Genomic DNA, 18,237 nt, shown 5'->3' on the forward strand with positions numbered 1-18,237 from the left:
GCGGGCAGAAGAGGCGGCGGCGGCGTTTGCGGTGGCGCGGCTTTGCGTTCATCCAGGCACCTCGAGGCCCTTTACCCTTACCAGGTCCCCAGAAGCAGGGGTCCCGGCCCTTCCTGCAGCTGCCGGCCTCTCCTGCGCGTGCAGCCCCGCGGATCTGCGTGATCCCGGCGGCTGCCCCTTTCCCCTGTCAGCGCGATGCCCGGGGCGGCGGCGGCGGCGGCTCCGGGCTCCTCGCGGCCCCGGCCGTGACCGCCACACCGAGCCCGGTCGGGCGGTTGGGGCCGTTGGACGTTTGTTTTCGCAGCCTTCCCCTCCCCCCTCGCTGAGGCGGCGGGGGTGCGCGTTGCGAAGGGGGAGCCGAGAGACTCCTCCCCCTCCACGATACCCCCGCCCCTCCCCCTTACACACTCGCACGCACTATCGCGCCGGCTCCCACACGCTCGCGCGCCTCCCGCTCCGCGCCTCGGTGTTGGCCGGCATCGTCCAGGGCCCGCGGAGCCACCATGTCCACTGCCTCCTCCTCTTCCAGTTCCTCTCAGACTCCTCATCCCCCGCCGCAGAGGATGCGGCGCAGCGCCGCGGGTTCCCCGCCCGCCACCCCCGCCGCCGGGAGCGGGAACGGTGCGGGCGGCGGCGGCGGCGTGAGTTGCGCCCCGGTTGCGGGAGCCGGCCGGCTGCTGCAGCCCATTCGCGCCACAGTGCCCTACCAGCTCCTGCGGGGCAGCCAGCACAGTCCCACGCGCCCGCCCGCTGCCGCCGCCTCGCTGGGCAGCCTCCCGGGGCCCGGCGCGGCCCGCGGCCCCAGCCCGCCCAGCCCGACGCCGCCGCCGACCTCAGCCCCGACCGAGCAGGCGCCGCGGGCCAAGGGCCGCCCGAGACGGTCCCCAGAGAGCCACCGGAGGAGCAACTCACCTGAGCGACGGAGCCCCGGCTCGCCCGTGTGCAGAGGTAGCGAGCCCAACCTTTCTGTCCTCCCGGGCTGCGTCTCCCCGACGGTGCCCTCCGTGGAAACTTCAGCCTCTCCGGGCTTCTCTTTGCTAGTGCATTATCGAAGGTGTGAAAGCGGCTTTGGGAACCTCACCCCCCTGCGGTCGCTGCGGGGCTTGGATGAGCAAACTGCGGAGCAACTTTTATTTGACCCTCCTGCCGCCCCTCAGCTTTATCTTCTATCACTCGCCTGTATCGAAAGGTTTTTCAGTTTAAGAGCTGATTAGCTCACTCATGTGTTTGCTGTTTGTAGTGGGGGAAGGAGGAGCTGGGCGAAACACTTAAAAAAACACGCACACAAACTCTCCGGCAGCAGATAAGGTGGTGGTTGTAATCTCTACAGCCTCTTTGTGCTTTCCTACAAAGTTCCTATAATGTGTCTGTGCCTACCGGGATAATTTTTTTTTTCTTTTTTGGGGGTGGGGAGGTGGAGGCACCAGTTATGATGTAAGGATATCCTGTTGGGTGTGTAGAGGGGACAGTTTTGGATGTGCAATTGAAGTGTATAGTGTTTGGTTTGGCTTTTTTTTTTGTGGGGGGGGCTCCCTCTTTTCTCTACTTTATATAGTCATATGCATCAGGGCGGTACTGCACTGGAAACAGTTTATGCCCAACTCAAGACTTTCATGGTAAATTTCTAAGGACCTATTTGTGGAGTGTGCTCACTTTTTTCCTTCTATTTTTAAGTACACTTAACAGTTCAGTTGAGCTGTTAAAGGATCTCAAGTTTCGTTTTTCTTAGGTGTCAAAGGTAATGGTGAACTGGTGGATGCTGTCGGCTTCCCTTAATGTTTTGTGTTTTGGGGCGGTTTGGTTTATGTTTAGGGACACGGTGAATGATCTAGTTTAGTTCTGGGGGAGAAAAGGAAGTTTAGCCAAAACAAGGATGTAAAACTCATAAGGGAGGGAGGAGTAGCTCATGTTATTAGATACCACGCTAGGGCTACAGATGCTGCTGCTGCATTGTGGAGAGAACGGATCATACCGAGGGGAAAAATCTCTGCTTGGAAGGGAATCACTGTGGAGCCTGTGCAGTGTTTATGTGGTATGTGTAATTTTTTTAATGGAGTTTTCTTGATGAAGGTCTTAGACTTGGAGAAAGTGATTGTGTTAAGATAGATTGCAGTTTTGGTGTTTTGTTTTAATATTTCTGACCTGTAATTAGCATGTTGCTGAGGCCCTTGTTTTCAGACCACTTGATGGTGAGGCAGGGTAGGATGTAGTGCAGTGGTATGTGTACAGGAGCACCGAGAAATACATCCTGTAATCAGTATGCACCAGAAGGAATTTGCTCCCCCACTCCTCCCCCAGGTCAAGCCAGCTACAGAAACTGACATCCTCCAGCAAATCCTGAATGAATGAATGAAAACAACGTGATCGCCCTAATAATGACCACAACTGAACACACATCTTTGGCTGTATTTTATAGAAAAGGCCACCATTTTCTAACAGATTAATGCCATATGCAACTCCTTTGCACATTTTCTAGAACTGTATGAAATGAAAGGTAACAGAATGAAAAGAAGGCAGCAGTTACATAAATTTTTGAGTGATTTAGTTTCAACAGTACATAGATTGAGTTTTGGGATTTTCTTTTAGGGACTAATGTAAGAGCCATAAAATAAGCACTGCAGAAAGACTGTGTTCAGAGGGTTTTGTGGGCATAGTGAGTAGTTTCAGCAATTGCTGCAACAATATATTGGTCATCTAGTACCTCCTCCCCTTTTGTTGATAAACACATCTTACAACAGATCATAGTACAACTTGTTTTTCTGCATCCTTCAAAAGTCTTAATTGCTTAGGAATTACAAGGTCCATCATCAAGTAGTTTTAATGAAATTTGTGACCAGGCTTAAACTGTCCTCTTTGTTGTATGTAGTATGTCACATCTGAGTTTAATGCAATTTTAACGCAATCATGATGAAAACACTTCTCTGACTCTGGTTGTTCAGGAGACAGATTTGCATCAGAGAGCTTGTATTGGGAACAGAAGAGGCCTTTCTGCTGTTTTTAACACCAGGTGGTTTTGTCAGTTTCTTACACTGAAATGATTTTGAATGTAGGTTCTTCTGCCCCCAGTTCCCTGATGATAATACCTTTCTGTTACTTCTCCACATACCGCCTTGCTCCTCTCTACCTAAGTTAAAACTATACAACTAATCTGTTCTTTTTACTTATCTATTTAAAATTCATGCTATGAACAGTTGAACAATTTTTCAAACAATTATCTACTCAGTTTCTTTTGAATTCTGCAAGGTTCTGACTTCAGTGGATTGTAGCCTCCACAGGTCAAGGCTCCTGCCGCTGCTGCTGCTGCAGACACTGACATCACTATACTGCATGAATGAAAAACAACAACGTGCTCCATTTCTTGCTCTCCACCTCCTTCCTTTTCTGCACACTCCGTGTGTGTGTGTGTGTGTGTGTGTGTGTATATATGTATGTATGTGTGTGTATGTTTAAGATGGTATTACGCTGTATTTGAAAGTACATTTAAAACTGTTAAATTAGGTAGGTGGTAGCTCAGGGATATGTGTTTAGTATAGAAGCATATTGCTTACAAGAAGCTTCAAGTGCTATGAGCATTTGGACTAGAGGTGACATAACAGCATTCAGTATTTTTTTATCTGGACTGGTGGTTATGGAAGAAAATACAGAAGATGTAAACAATTTTCTTTGTAATTGTTTTACCAAGAAGAAGTTATGAGACAACATAATTTCTTAACATGTTAGATCATTATCTCCCTCTGAAACATTCTTAATATGCACATTTTTAGGGTTAAGTCTAGAATAATAAATGATACTCAGATTATTTCACAAGGCTGAGGAAAAGCTGAATTATGTAAATAGGCACAATTTTAATATATTTATAAAATCTAGCAAGAAGATGGTAATTTTCTCTATTTTTGTAGCACAGTTTTAGATAATTTCAGTGGGTATCATAATAGAAGATATATAAATCTCCAAACATCTTGCTCTGTATAGCGGACATGGAGTTTTAAAAATTGAAATTATATTGTTTATGCATATGATCATATTTTTGTTTGCATTTTTAAAATTTTCTTTTGTATTTTTAAAACTTCAAAGTTTGTTATTTATATTCATTTCTTCTGCCTTTAGCAAAATGTCACCCTCCTCCTTGTTTAGTTCTGAAGGGTCTTGAAGTGGTGAATGACAAGCTACTGAATGCATCCTCAGGCTCCCTGTGATGTGTTTGTAATAGATGTAAAATCATAAAGTATTATGCAAATAGTTATTTTTTTGTAATGGTAATACATAAGTCTACCTTTGAGATAAATAGAACAACCCAAATGAGAATATAGCAGGATGTTAGTGTTAAAATTAATGATCTTTAAGCTAAAATCATGAGTAACAATGAAAATATAATAAAGTTGCTTCTTTCTGAAAACTTCATAAAGCAAAATCTATGAATTCAAAAACAGAACAGATACAATTTTATTGTGCAAGACAGTAAATAGCAATTGCAGGTCTTTTTGTGTTTTTTTGTAAGGATTGAGCACTGAGATGAAATATAAATTCTAAAAGATATAAAAACAGTTGCGTTAGAGCACTCGATGTAGAATACCGCTTATTTTTAAGTGTACCAAACCTAATAACAAAAACATGGAAGAGCTTGTAATTTATATAGTTCCTGCTGTGGAAAATAGCATGTGTTGATTCCTGATTTAACATGCCTAATATCATTAACTCTAGAGTGAAATTTGGTAAGAATTTTTCATGAGTACCTTGAGAGCCTTATTTTATACATTGAGAAGTTATGATTATATTTTAAAAGAAAATACAAAGCCAGCTAGCATATAATGCTGAATGACTGCCTGCATTGTGTGTGCATGTATGTGTGTGTGTCTGTGTTTTGATCAATTAATTTGCTTTCAGTTTTTTATTTTTCATTAAATTTTCCCTCTTGAGTCATTTTTACTGCTATGCTCAGTTTGTGGACTTCCAACATTTTTAATTACTTTTTTCTCTCTCTTTTTAAAGATACTCAGACATTCTCTTATAAAGTTACTTCTCAGGCCGATATTGTTGAAAATTAAGGTCCTCCGTTTGTCCCCCCCACTTTTAAAAATAGTTTTCCTTGGGTGCTTAGAGTTAACTTGCTTCAAAGCTTTCTTATACTAGACTGAAAACAGTTAAAGCTTTGACTGTTTTTCCTAAAGAGACAGGTTTCAGATACTGATTTTTGGGAAAGGTTTTCAGCCTTTGAGAACTACACTGAGTATCAGCAGCGTTCATTAATTTTTCCCATTAATTATGGTACGTAAAATTTCTACATCAGTGGGTTAATAGCAAAATAGATAAGTGAATTTATAGAAGTTTTTTTATTCTTAAACTGTTTTATGTTCAAAGATTATATTCCTTTCGAATAACTATTATTCTAAGCATATTGAATATTGTATACCTAGGGTGTATAAAAGCACCTTGGACAGTTTAGCTGTATGTAAAGTCGTGTATATATATTGAACTAAAAATTCTTTCATTATTTACAGTACTTTTTACAGAAGGACATTTCATTCACTGCAACGTATGTTGCTTCAAGGATTTAATGCAAATTAGGATTTATACATTGGGGAAGTGTTGAAGGGTAATGGTATCCTTGTGATTTTTATTTGTGATAATGTGGACTAAATGTGAATAAGAAAACAAAGGAGTAATTGGGCTCCATGGCAATGAATAACAATGGAAATAAACGGCAGTGTTCAACAAATGGCGAGTAGGAGAGGATTTTTCTTAAATCTGAAATTTAAAACATTGCTAAAAGCCTGTTTTATCAAAGCTTCCACATACAGCTAATAATCTGCCAAGAAGTATATACTAATGACTTTGTTATTCTTAATTTTAGTTTAGCCTTTTCTCCAGAGTTTAAATCCCCAGACACCACCACGATAGGCTTTTTCACAGCACCTGTCCTGGGTCTGTGCCTGGCACTGTTGTCTTTTGTCTTCAATATATAATTTTGTTCTCTCATTAAATGTCAAAGAAACCAAATCACTGATGCTGTTTCTGTCCTATATTCTATTTATTTTAACAAGAGGTTGAGCTTATCTGATGATGGTCTCTAACTGGGTTTGCCAAAAGTTAAGTGGAGGAAAGAGCGAACACTACTCACCTATTGATGTGAAAAACCTGAGTGAGAAACTGATGGAAGAGCCAGAAGCCAGTCTCTTTCCCTTTCTACCCCTCATCTGAACCCCTGGAACTGACCATGACTCTATGGATCATCCAGTTGATTCTAGAAGGATAATACTTGTGCTTATTCTGCAAAACAAATTATAATGGATTTATAGTAATTCTAAAGAAAACAGGATTATACTTAATTATGAACAAACTGTGGAAAAATACTTTTCTAGTATTTCATTTTTGTAGGAACAAACATGGCAGATACCTTTAAGCAGTGTTGTTTACCTCAGGTGAATGTTATTGTGGCAGCTTGCAGGACGAGGCAAGTTCATGAATAACTCAATAACCTCCCCAATATTATGTTGTATCTCTAATTGTTGTAGGTACAAAGGAAGAAAACATGTGAGTGCTTTACTATATATAAGGCAATATATTCTTTCATTCAGCAAGAAAGTGGATTTGAAATCATATCTTCCGATTCCAGATACAGTGTTCATTCCACAGGATTATCCTATTTCTCCTAATTAAAAAGAGACTGATATTGGTCATCAGCTGTGATTTCTGAGCTATAAGAATTACTAAAGAAGAGGTTTTCTATTGGTTCCACAGCACTATTACACTGTGCTGGGGTGTGCTTTGACATTTTCAGAATGTCTAAAAATGTGTCGAGAGAGAGAGGGAGAGAGACAGAGAGGAGGGTATGAGCAACAGTGTGTGTGAGAGAAATCCTGGTTCCTGAGGGGTCAACGATACGGACTTGGTTGTATCTGGCCCTGTGTACTTCTAGAATCTGTGCTGTTCTTGAATCGTATTATAGTGAGAAGTATTTTTCTCCATGATTATTAAAAGTTAGTTATACATGGTGGTAAACTGGTAGATGTTTCAGGAATTACTTAGCAGAGATTCTGGTCTCAAGAGATTGTCCTGGCAACTGGTACTAGGTTAATTTAGCCCCACCAGGAGCTAATAGTTATCACTGTAATTTGTGGGTTTGAACTCTGTATATTTGTAACTTAATGCAATGCAACTATGGTGAACCTTAATAATGGCTCACCAAAAATAAGGATGAGTTAAAGAAACTAGTGAGATCCATTATTGTGTGGGAAGGTTGATGTCCAGAATTGTCTTCCACGTTATTAGAATTCAGAAATCCATTAAACTTCTGGATGTTTCATAACAAGAAGGCAAAAACTGCTAAAACTTGCTGCCTAGTGTCTAAAGATAAAATACCTATCAACTACTGACAGTAATATCCCCTTATTTAGCCAGTATGGCCTCAGGGTGAACTTCTGTTAATAGTCCATATAGCTAACCTTAACTTTTATATTACTAAAATATTAATTATTTAGTGAAACATTTTCTAAAATTATTATACAATTGTTTTCTTGAGCAGAACAAACAAGACATGAATGAACTCTTTGTGGCTTAATTAGCTTTATTAATACCTATGATATACCTAATAAAATAATTGCTGTTGATACTACTGAATATAAGATTGAATGAGCACTGACTGACAACTAGAGTTGCCCTATAACTGATTCTATAAATTTGCTTTGGGGATTGTCTTATTTCTGGAAAAGGTGGAATGAAGCAGTGTGTGGCTACATTTATTCCTTAATGGAATAACCTGGCTTTTTTCTCTAGAATTAATTATCAAGTTAAAGACCAAAGAAATGATTTTCCGAATGGTTCCATAAAAGAGGCTTAGAAACAGAAAGGTATACTGAAAAATATTGGATTTGGAGTCAAGAGACTTGGGTTATATTTCCACTTCTAACATTTGACTTATAGTAAGTTCTTAACTGTTTGCATCTTATTTTCTCTATCTTTAAAATGATATAGGTGGGTTTTTTAAGAGTTTGGTTGTGTAGGGAAAAGATTCCGCTATGGAAAGGAAAAGTAAGTTTATTAAAGGAAAAGTAAGTTTATTATTTACTGAGGTATAACTGACAAAAGTTGTATATATTTTAAGGTATACAGTGTGATGATTTGGTACACATTTACAATGTGAGATGATTAGCACAATCAAGATAATTAACATATCCACCACCTCACATAGATGCCTTTTTTTTTTGATATGTGATGAGAACACTTAAGATCTATTCTTAGCAAATTCCAAGTATATAATACAGTATTATCGACTGTAGTCACCATCTGTACATTAGATTCCCAGAACTTACTCATAACTGAAAGTTTGTACCCTTTGACCTCCCCACTTTTCCCACTTGCCAGTCCCTGGCAACCATCATTCTACCCTCTGCTTCTATGAATTAGACTTTTTTAGATTCTGCACGTAAGTCAGGTCATATTTGTTTTTGTTTTTCCCTGTGTATTTGTTTTTCTGTCTGGCTTATTTCACTCAGCAAAATGTTCTCCAGGTTTATCTATGTTGTTGTGAATGGCAGGATTTCCTTCTTTAAAAGACTGTATAAGATTCCATTGTATATATATACCACATTTTCTTTATCCATTCCTCTGTGAGTGGACACATAGATTCTCCACATCTTAGCTATCGTGGATAATGCTGCAAAGAACATGGGAGGGCAGATATCTTTTCAAGATACTGATTTTACTTCCTGTGGGTATATACTCAGAAGTGAGATTGCTGGATCATATGATAGGTCTATTTTTAAGTGTTTGAGGAACCTCTATACTGTTTTCCATTCCCACCAATTTATATTCCCACCAGTGTTATACAAGGGTTCTCTTTTCTCCACATCCTCACCAACACTTCTTATTTTCTTGTCTTTTTGACAATAGCCATTCTAACAAGTGTGAGGTGGTATCTCATTGTGGTTTTAATTTGCATTTCACTGGTGATTAGTGATGTTGAGCACTTTTTCGTGTACCCTCATTAGCTATTTATATGTCATTTTTGGAAAATGTCTATTCAGATCCTTTGCCTATTTCTTAATAAGGTTATTTGTATTTTTTGCTATTGAGTTATATGAATTCCGTATATATTTTGGACATAGCAAATGTATATATCCAGAAAACCATACACTTATCACATGTATGGTTTGCAGATATTTTCTCCCATTCCATAACTTGCCTTTTTATTTTGTTGATTGTTTCCTTTGCTGTGCAGAAGATTTTTCAGTTGCTTGTTTATTTTTGCTTTTGTTGCTTGTGCTTTTGGTATCATATCCAAAATATCATTGCCAAGACTGATGTCAAGGAGCTTTTTCCCTATGTTTTCTTCTAGGAGTTTTATAGTTCCAGGTCTTAAATTTAAGTCTTTAATCCATTTCAAATTAACTTTGTGCATGATGTAAGATAAGGGTCCAGTTTCATTCTTTTGCATGTGGATATCCAGTTTTCCCAGCACCATGTATAGAAGAGACTGTCCTTTTCCCATTGTATATTCTTGGCACCCTTGTCAAAGATTAGTTGACCGTATATGCATGGATTTATTTCTGGGTCCTCTGTTCCATTGGTCTGTGTGTCTGTTTCTATTGCCAGTACCATATTGTTTCTATAGCATTGTGTAGACTAGATGATTCTTAGTAAAATCAGTTATTTACAGAGCTTTTATGTCAGCAACTAGTCTTCACTGGGACTCAATATAAAACACTTTTATAATTTCTCTTTCTCTCTTGAGAAGTTAAGTAGTCTGCCCAAGATCAGGTGGCATGCACAGAAGGCCCAAAGGGCCATGTAACTCTCTAAGTCCCGACTTCAGGGTCAGGTGAAAGTCGCTTTTGGAACCCAATTAATTATGGGGCAGGAAAGCATGCACATTGGGTTATCCCATTGCTTATACAGTTAAATCACAGAAAGGCCAAAAATAGCTTTGGTGGGGTGTGAAGAGAAAGCTAAATGGCAGTAAACTCTAGGGTCCACAGAACTTAAAATAGCTGCAAGTATTCCCAGTGATTCAGGCCTCAGATATGTATATAAATATGTCATAGCACTTCAAAACCTTATTATGTCATTAGTAAGCCTTCCACTTGGTCCTTAAAGTACTTACCACTTTGTTAAGACACAATTTAGATTTAATTTTTAAAATTGCCTTTCACATGAAATCTTAAAATCTGGGTAGAATGAGTCTTGCATTTTCCTATTTGATAACATAAGCTTTACATTTATAATAAAGCATCATAAGGCTCCATTCAACCATAACATTGTGATTCTTAACTTTTACCATTCTTTGATAATTTAGCAGCATTCAAAATAGTATCTTTTTATATTTCACTCTCATGGCAAAGCAGCAAGGTGCAGTATCTTCTCAGTTTATGCCTCTTGGGCTCTTTTCCATTTTCTAGGTTTGCTGATGTGATGTATAATAGAAAAGATATTTCAATCTCCATTTTAATCATTTCTTTCAGGATGTTGTGGCGTTTTTCAGTGTCACTTGTGCTTACTCTAAGCCCTCTTTGATAGTCAGTGTGGAACATGAATCCTTTCATAAGTAACATTAGAAATGGTATTTTTATTGTTATTGTTATGATACTGAAAGTGTTATATAAAGTCTATGTGATGAAGTTTCTCATGACTTTTCTTGTGTAATTATTTACTTTTCTAGTTAAATACATCAGTTTATAAGTTGGATTAACGAAGTAATATTTGTATCTTAGAAAATAACAAAAACTAGTAGAGCTCAGTTGCTCAGTTACCTTAAAGAACTTTGCTATACTTATGTAAACCTGTGAAATGATCTTCCCACGAATGTGTAAAAGGATCATAGTAAAATACAGATTTGTTTATATATTAGCTGGTAGTCTATAAACAAATTATGATATTTTTGAGTGTTCTGTGACAGTGTCATTTTCTTTCTTCCAAAGTGTTTTGGAGGTTCTCTGGTGCATCTCCCTGAAAAGAATCAACTGTCCTTTTCCTGCTTAAAGTCAGGTTATTTCATTTAAGTGTCTAATACTTACTAAACAGGGATTAGCAAACATTGCTAAATGCAGTTTCATTAGCATTGTAAATTAGGGAGTTAGACTATGCTCAGAAATCAGTTTTTGGAAAAAAGCTACAACATTCTGCAATATTTTGCCAGATAGCTTTAAAAAACCTATTTTAAAATTCTGTTCTTTCTTTACATATTTAAGTGACCTGTTATTGAAAAATACCTGGTCAGTTGATTGCATTTGCCCACTCTTTGTCTTTTTGGTTAACACATGGCCAAAGATGAGTGTAGCTTTAATGTAATTTCAGTGATAACTGTTCATTCAAGAAATTTTTGTTTTCAGGTATTGTAGTTGTTGGCAGTATGTTGATGAGTAAAACTAATGCATTTTCTCCCTGTTTTACACAATAAATATTTATTGAGTCCCCGCTATGTCTGAGGAGCTCTGTTTAACCCTCACAGAATACGTATTCTAGGTGCTATTGGGGTGCTCACATTCATTTTTCTCAACAAGGTCAAGTCATTTAAAATCTGCCAAGAATTTGACCCACTATCTTCTCCGAGGTTTGGACTTCGTATGGGAATTATTATGTTCTGTGCTTATCTTTCAAGATTAGGTTGCACTTCTTGGTATTCTTTTTTGAATACCAAATACTTGTTTATATGTGTTTTTCCCTTATTAGATGAAGCTTAGGAGAGCATTATCTTGTGGCTTCTATATTATATCTAGGTCTAAGCTATATTGCTGCCTGGACATATTATAATATTCTGCTAAAGTCTGGCCTAGCATGGTGGGATTAACATGAAATCAGCTTCTGAAGCTGTTATATTTGGAGAAATTCAAAAAACCGTCATGCCAAAAATTTGGTGGGCATTTTCAATGAAAAATCTAAATGTTTTTAGATCTATCATAAAGATCATGATTATACTAAGCAAGCAATGAGAATATAAATTACATATTAATTTGTTCTTTATTGCAATGTAAAAATTTTTAAGTGTAGAGCAGATTTTGGGGTGTTTGTTTGCTTTAGAGAATATCTAATTTACGTGCAAGTAAAATTATTCAATTTAGCCAAGTGTTATTTACACAAACTTTTTAGGAAGTCAGTTACACAAGATTGAGGTTCATCTGAGGTTGTAAAAATATATTACTGAATAGTGTAATTTCTCATTGCTACATAAAATGTTCTACTGACATTTAGCAGGATTAACTAATATCCTAAGAAGTTGTTATAAATGAACATGAATAGATCTTTTCCATTTCCTTTCTAGTCTGAGTTTTAAAATTCTAAGAAATTTTGTATTCAATTAACCCCTAAAAGGGAAAGAATTCATATGTACTAATGATTTTATTTCTCACATTTCTCTGTGGAAAGGTATGCTTTTAAATTAGATAAATATTCCAAGTTTTCTTCTGGATTATTTTGTCCTTATAAAAAAAAAGTTATTACTTGAGTTATAATTTCCTACCAAACTGTTCCTAACCAGCTTAATGGAGGAAATATTTCTTCCTTCATGAAAAACTTTCACCAAACCTGCTACTGTTATCAGTGTCAGGAGGACAAGGCAATAAGTAAGCATAATTAGACTAGAAATATGATTAGTACTGTGGATTATGATATTTATAATTGTATAATCCTACAGTCTGATTTTAACTTAAAGTTTCTGTATATACTTAAGGACGAAGAAATTAATTGGTCACCCATATACACACTACTGTATATAAAATAGATGACTAATAAAGACCTACTGTATAGCACAGTGAACTCTACTCAATACTCTGTAATGGCCTATATGGGAAAAGAATCTAAAAAAGAGTAGATATATGTATATGTGTAACAGATTCAATTTGCTGTACACCTGAAACTAACACAACATTGTAAATAAACTCTACCCCAATAAAAATTTAAAAGTAAATAAATAAGTTTACATTCACAGGAAGTTGCAAAGACAATACAGAGAGCTCCCACGTATCCTTCACCCACTTTTCCTTTAACGGTTATAGTTTACAAAATTATAGTATGACATCAAATCAGCATTTTTATATTGGGGTGTGTGTGTGTGTGTGTGTATGTATGTGTGTGAGTGTGTGATTTTATCACGTGTAGATCTGTGTAACCACCAGTATAATCAAGATACAGACCTGTTCTATCACAGATGTCAGATGCCACTCAGATCCCCCTCGTGCTGCCCGTTGTAGTCATACCACTCCCTCCCCCTACCACCCTGACCCCTGGCAATCACTGATCTGTTCTCCATCTCTATAATTTTGTCATTTTGAGAATGTTAGATAGAAGGAATCATACACTATGTGACCTTTTGAGCTTGCCTCTTTTCCACTCAACATAATGCCCTTGAGATCTATCACAGTAGTTCAGAGTATCAGTAGTCTGTTTCCCTTTATTGCTGAGCAATATTCCACAGTATGGATGTACCACAGTTTCCTTACCCATCACTTATTGGAGGACATTTTGGTTAAGGTTGGGTCTATGACAAATAAAAATGTTAAAAAAATTTGTGTACAGATAAAAAAAATTGGTCACCTAATTTGATTATACCTAAGGGCTACACAATATCTGTGTGCGTGTGTGTGTGGTGTGTATGTATGTGTATAAAAGAGAGAATGTTGTAAAGTTCGCGTTCCTTTCTCAACAATCACTGGATAATCACTGGCTCCTGATACTTTCTTCATATAGAGTAGAAATTCATGTTCATCTTTTCATAATGCTATAGGTAATTTTAATATACGAAGTGGTAGTGACTTAGGGACTTTACTTATCTCATGTAAGATAAAACCAATGGACATCTAACTAGATGAGAATTCTGAACATCTTCTTTGTGGTTATGGGGAAATTTGCTATTTATAATACAATTATATTTCCTTCTGGAGGCATGTTTTTTTTTTTTTTTTTTTTTTTTTGTGGTACGCGGGCCTCTCACTGCCGCGGCCTCTCCCGTTGCGGTGCACAGGCTCTGGATGCGCAGGCTCTGCGGCCATGGCTCACGGACCCAGCCGCCCTGCGGCATGTGGGATCTTCCCGGACCAGGGCACAAACCCGTGTCCCCTGCATCAGCAGGCGTACTCTCAACCACTGCACCACCAGGGAAGCCCTGGAGGCATGTCTTAAATGCTGAATTCTTTGAAGTATTTACTTAAGGATTATTTGGTAAAAAGTTGTTGGATGGGTTTGGAGAAACAAATTAATCAGTTTACATATAAATTACCTTTTCTGAATCATCTAACGTAATTTAGAATGACAATCCAGTTATCTACAGTTTAATTTTCTTAGTAAGTGTATGATCATTTTCTCTGCTGGAGTTGGCTTTGTGATTTTTGAGCAGAATATTATGTTGGTATTTAAATTCAAAGTTGAAAGAAGTGTTGAAACCTGTCGTTATTGCATTTCTACTGACTGGAGTGGGTATTCTTCTAGGTGGTAACTGTATATAGCAAATTAAAACAGACATAATGCTTACATCCTGCAAGTTTACATATCCACATATTTAAAAATATCATTATAATTGTCTTTGGATGTTTTGCTCATGCTCTTTACCTTCTTGCTGATCTCGTTACCATCTGTATAAGAAGTTTTAATTTAAAGTATATTCCACCTATGTTTCACATAGAATATATCATATTCCCTTAGGTAACATGCTTTGAAAAAGTGGTCTAGTGTATTTTTCTATGCTACTAGCAGAAAATCAATAATTTATTAATAAGACTTTCAGACCCAGAGCATCATTGGGTTGGGTTCTTAACTTCCTTGCAGCATAATTATTAACTTTCCCTCCTCCCTCATTTCTCTCATCCTACTGATCACTATATCTTATCCCATCTCCTTAGAATTATGTCCTGAATCTGGTAGCTTCTTTCCATCCCCTCACGGCTCCGTTATTACTTATTGCTTGATTTGTTAGAACTGCTGCCTCTTAAGTGGTTCCCCCGCCATTAGTCACCGCTCTCTAATTTACCCATTGCACAGTCTTTCTTTATAAACATAGTCTTTCTTTAAAAAAAAAAAAAATTCTGAAGTTCATAATCCTTTCTGTGACATAAAAGACTCATCTCAGCATCCTCGATTGTGTACATCAAGTTCTTTGTAAACTGAACTCACTTTGTATTGAAAATGCTATTATCTTTCAATAGCTCCATACTTGTTCCTTGTCAGGCAAAGATCCCGTGTCAGTGTAAGGTAATCTACTGATTACTGTAAATTAGATTAAGTTAGATCACTCTATTTATGGTGACAATTGTAATAATTTAGCAAGACTTACTCTAAAATTTGGCTCAAACTATCTCCGAGGTAATTCAGACAAAGGGAGTTAAGCCCTTCTATAGTAGAGACTTCTAATTATTCACCAAACCCTGTTTTGTCTCCCTCTTGGCCCACATCAAGACTCTTTTTCCTACCCCTCCTTGCAATTAGATAAGGCTTGGTGATATACAACATTTTCATCTGTGTTCAATAAAAAAGCACTAGTTTGATCCTCGTCATTCATTCTCTTCCCTCATCTGCCAGCTGGAAGCAGAGAATCTAGCAGAGGACTCCAACCAAGGCCCTGGGGGAATGGTGGAGCCATAAGATGAAGGAAGTCTGAATCCCTGAATGATCATATAGAAGGCCATCTGTCAGCCAGGAAGATACACATTGGGTTTTTATTGTGATAAGCCACGAATTTTAAAAAATTGTAGCTGTTAGCATTAGCAACTTTACTGCACCTCACAGTTTAAAGAAAGGTGGTCTGCCAGCTGCTACTACTGGAGCCACTTTGAAAATTCACCTTGGGAGTCTCACTCTTACCTCGTGTGATCCATCACATAGGCAAGTGTGGTCCATTGTTATCAGTGCTTCTGTCAATATGCGAGAGATACTTCATCAAGTTCGATTGTGTGATCTTGGTGGAATATATTTAGTTTTATATAATTTGCTATTTACTTTCATTAACTGAAGATGCTATAACTACTCTTTGATTAATAATTTAAGAGACTATTTTCAAAACAATTCGGAGACATTTTAAGAATTGATAGCCATGTGGAAATAAATCCATGGTCTCCCAGAGTGCCTGGCAGGACACGAAGTTTAGTGATCTTATTAAGTGGTCTTGTTATATAAATATGTTGTTTTTCTTGGATATGCACTATATGAAGAGTTATTTATTATATGAACCTATATTAATGACCTGTTTGTGAAATACCTAAGCATGGAAATCATAGCCTTTTATGTAAATGTGGAAAATGGGATGATAGAGATCTGAATTCAAGTTATTTTTGTCACTCTCTTGCACTTCATTCACAATGATTTTAGATGAGCCTCACATACAGAATATTAAAAAGAAATGTGGAGCCATTCTATTTGAGGCTCTTCCAGAAAGGCTCCTTTGCTAATGAGTTCCATAATATATGCCAGGTGATTTCTAGTTTTTGAGTATTAATTTCATTAAAAGTAAGGAAAGGATGGATAACTGATATCCACAGGTTCAACAAAACTTGAGTAGTTGTGCTAGCTGTTAGAGAAACAAACAGAAAAAGACAAGAGCTTTACTTTTAGGAAGGAGCCCACCCTCTGGTAGATAAGTCTTAGATTTATCATTTAAGTATAAACTAAATAGATTAGTGAATCATATTAGGTTTCACTTTCTTATTTCATTCTTAAATGAAAGTAAAATAGTTAAAATATGGGGGGGAAGAGACAAATAAATGAGTGATTTGACATATCCATGAAAAAGAAGTTAACTGTATTATTCATAATGTTTGAATATACATTGTTCGTACTTGTCCTGTCTCAAACACTACATAGAAAGGATTTAAAAAATTCTGGTCAGAGGTGAAGAAGGAAAGAATGGAGAAAAAAGGCAGACAAAAATGCAGTTGACCCACCTCTTTTCTGTAGTGTGGTTTTGTTTTCTTCCCATGTTGAGAAGAGTCTTTTCAGTACATCTGGAAGTGTTGTTCAGGTTTTTATTACAAATGCCCTAGCTATTGTAGGTATTGTTAATGATTCAAGCTATATCCAAAAGTGTAGTCTGATATTTGTTCACTCATTTCTTGGGTTCTTGGATTGAACAATGTTCTTTCATCATTTAAGGGAAAAAATTAACTTAGATGCTAATAACAAACTCTGGAACTTTGTGACTTCAGTCCATTTGTAGCTCCTGGGCAATGCCATTTTGATTGAAGTACAGTTCAATCAGTAATATCAATAGACCATTTTTGACTAAGATTATAATGGCCAGTTCTAAGCCTGTTCTGGAGGAATAAAATATGATGTTCTTCTAAAATATTTTATGACACTTTTCCCCTACACTTAGTCATGCCACTAGTAGTTTTATTTTATTTTTTCTGAAGTTGCTCCCAGTCCTTGGCAGTGTTTCCTGGCAACCTTTTATGCACAATGTTTGTAGAATTGTTGAGGTGGAAGGTGTCCTGTGTATGCGAACACGGAACTGGTTTTTACCATGTTCTGTTTTACTCCATGGCCTCTACAAAGGTATCATTTGTATAAGACCTTTTCCTTCAGGATGTTTCCTGCAGCTTTGGGCCATATCCAGCTTTAATGAAGCATCCAATTTTAGATAAATTACTGCTTCACAGCTACATATTTGATTCTTTGATGTCAATATTTATGAAAGTAAATGCTAGAATAAACATCTGTGTTTTCTTATTTCTGAAGCCTTCATTCTGTTGAGCCTATTGATTTTGGGTTTATTCTACAGAAGCGTAGTTATATATTTCCCAGTCAACAACATATTCACCATTGCTGGATTTGGGGACACGATGTGGGGGAAAATGCAGCTAGTCAGCTAGGTTTAATTAACTAGATTCTTTTGCATGAAGCAAATCTGTGGTATCCAGATGTATTTTCAGTTCAGAGTACTGTTTATCATTTGCCTACCATCAGTAAATTAGCTTGACTAGCAGTCATATCTTATTGAGGTTAAGCAGTTACTCTTTTCCTAAGCCTTTCTCCTTAATCTTTTCTACTTAACCATGGAGTTAACTGTTTACCTTATTATTATGCTATTATGAGCTAATCTGTAGGTTTTATTACCTAAACAAAATGTTTATAACTTAGACTTAAATGCTTGCATCTTATTTTCATTATAAATTGTATGTTGTTAAAATGTATTTGGATTTAGAATTCTACAAATTTTCAGTATAGATTTAAGAAGAGATATTTACTTGTCAAGGAGACTGTTGTGCTTTCTCTGCCATATTAAGTCAGTATTCTTTATTCAAATAAGAGATGAGAAAGCTG

At 37.4% G+C, this 18,237-nt stretch overlaps 1 protein-coding gene across 2 annotated transcripts in view; it reads left to right on the plus strand.

Moving 5' to 3' along the window:
- Positions 1-503: 503 nt before the first annotated feature.
- Positions 504-18,237, plus strand: part of GLCCI1 (glucocorticoid induced 1) — a gene marked incomplete at both ends in the record, with an annotated part of 117,190 nt that continues 99,456 nt past the window's right edge. For both annotated transcript variants that reach the window (XM_082662388.1, XM_082662387.1), the window contains one exon: positions 504-948. In XM_082662388.1, the coding sequence (XP_082518514.1) occupies positions 504-948 (445 nt within the window). The remainder of the gene's footprint in view (positions 949-18,237) is intronic.

This window comes from Grampus griseus (assembly GCF_964374135.1).
Source record: "Grampus griseus genome assembly, chromosome: 9".
In the NCBI taxonomy this organism is placed as follows: Eukaryota; Metazoa; Chordata; class Mammalia; order Artiodactyla; family Delphinidae; genus Grampus; species Grampus griseus.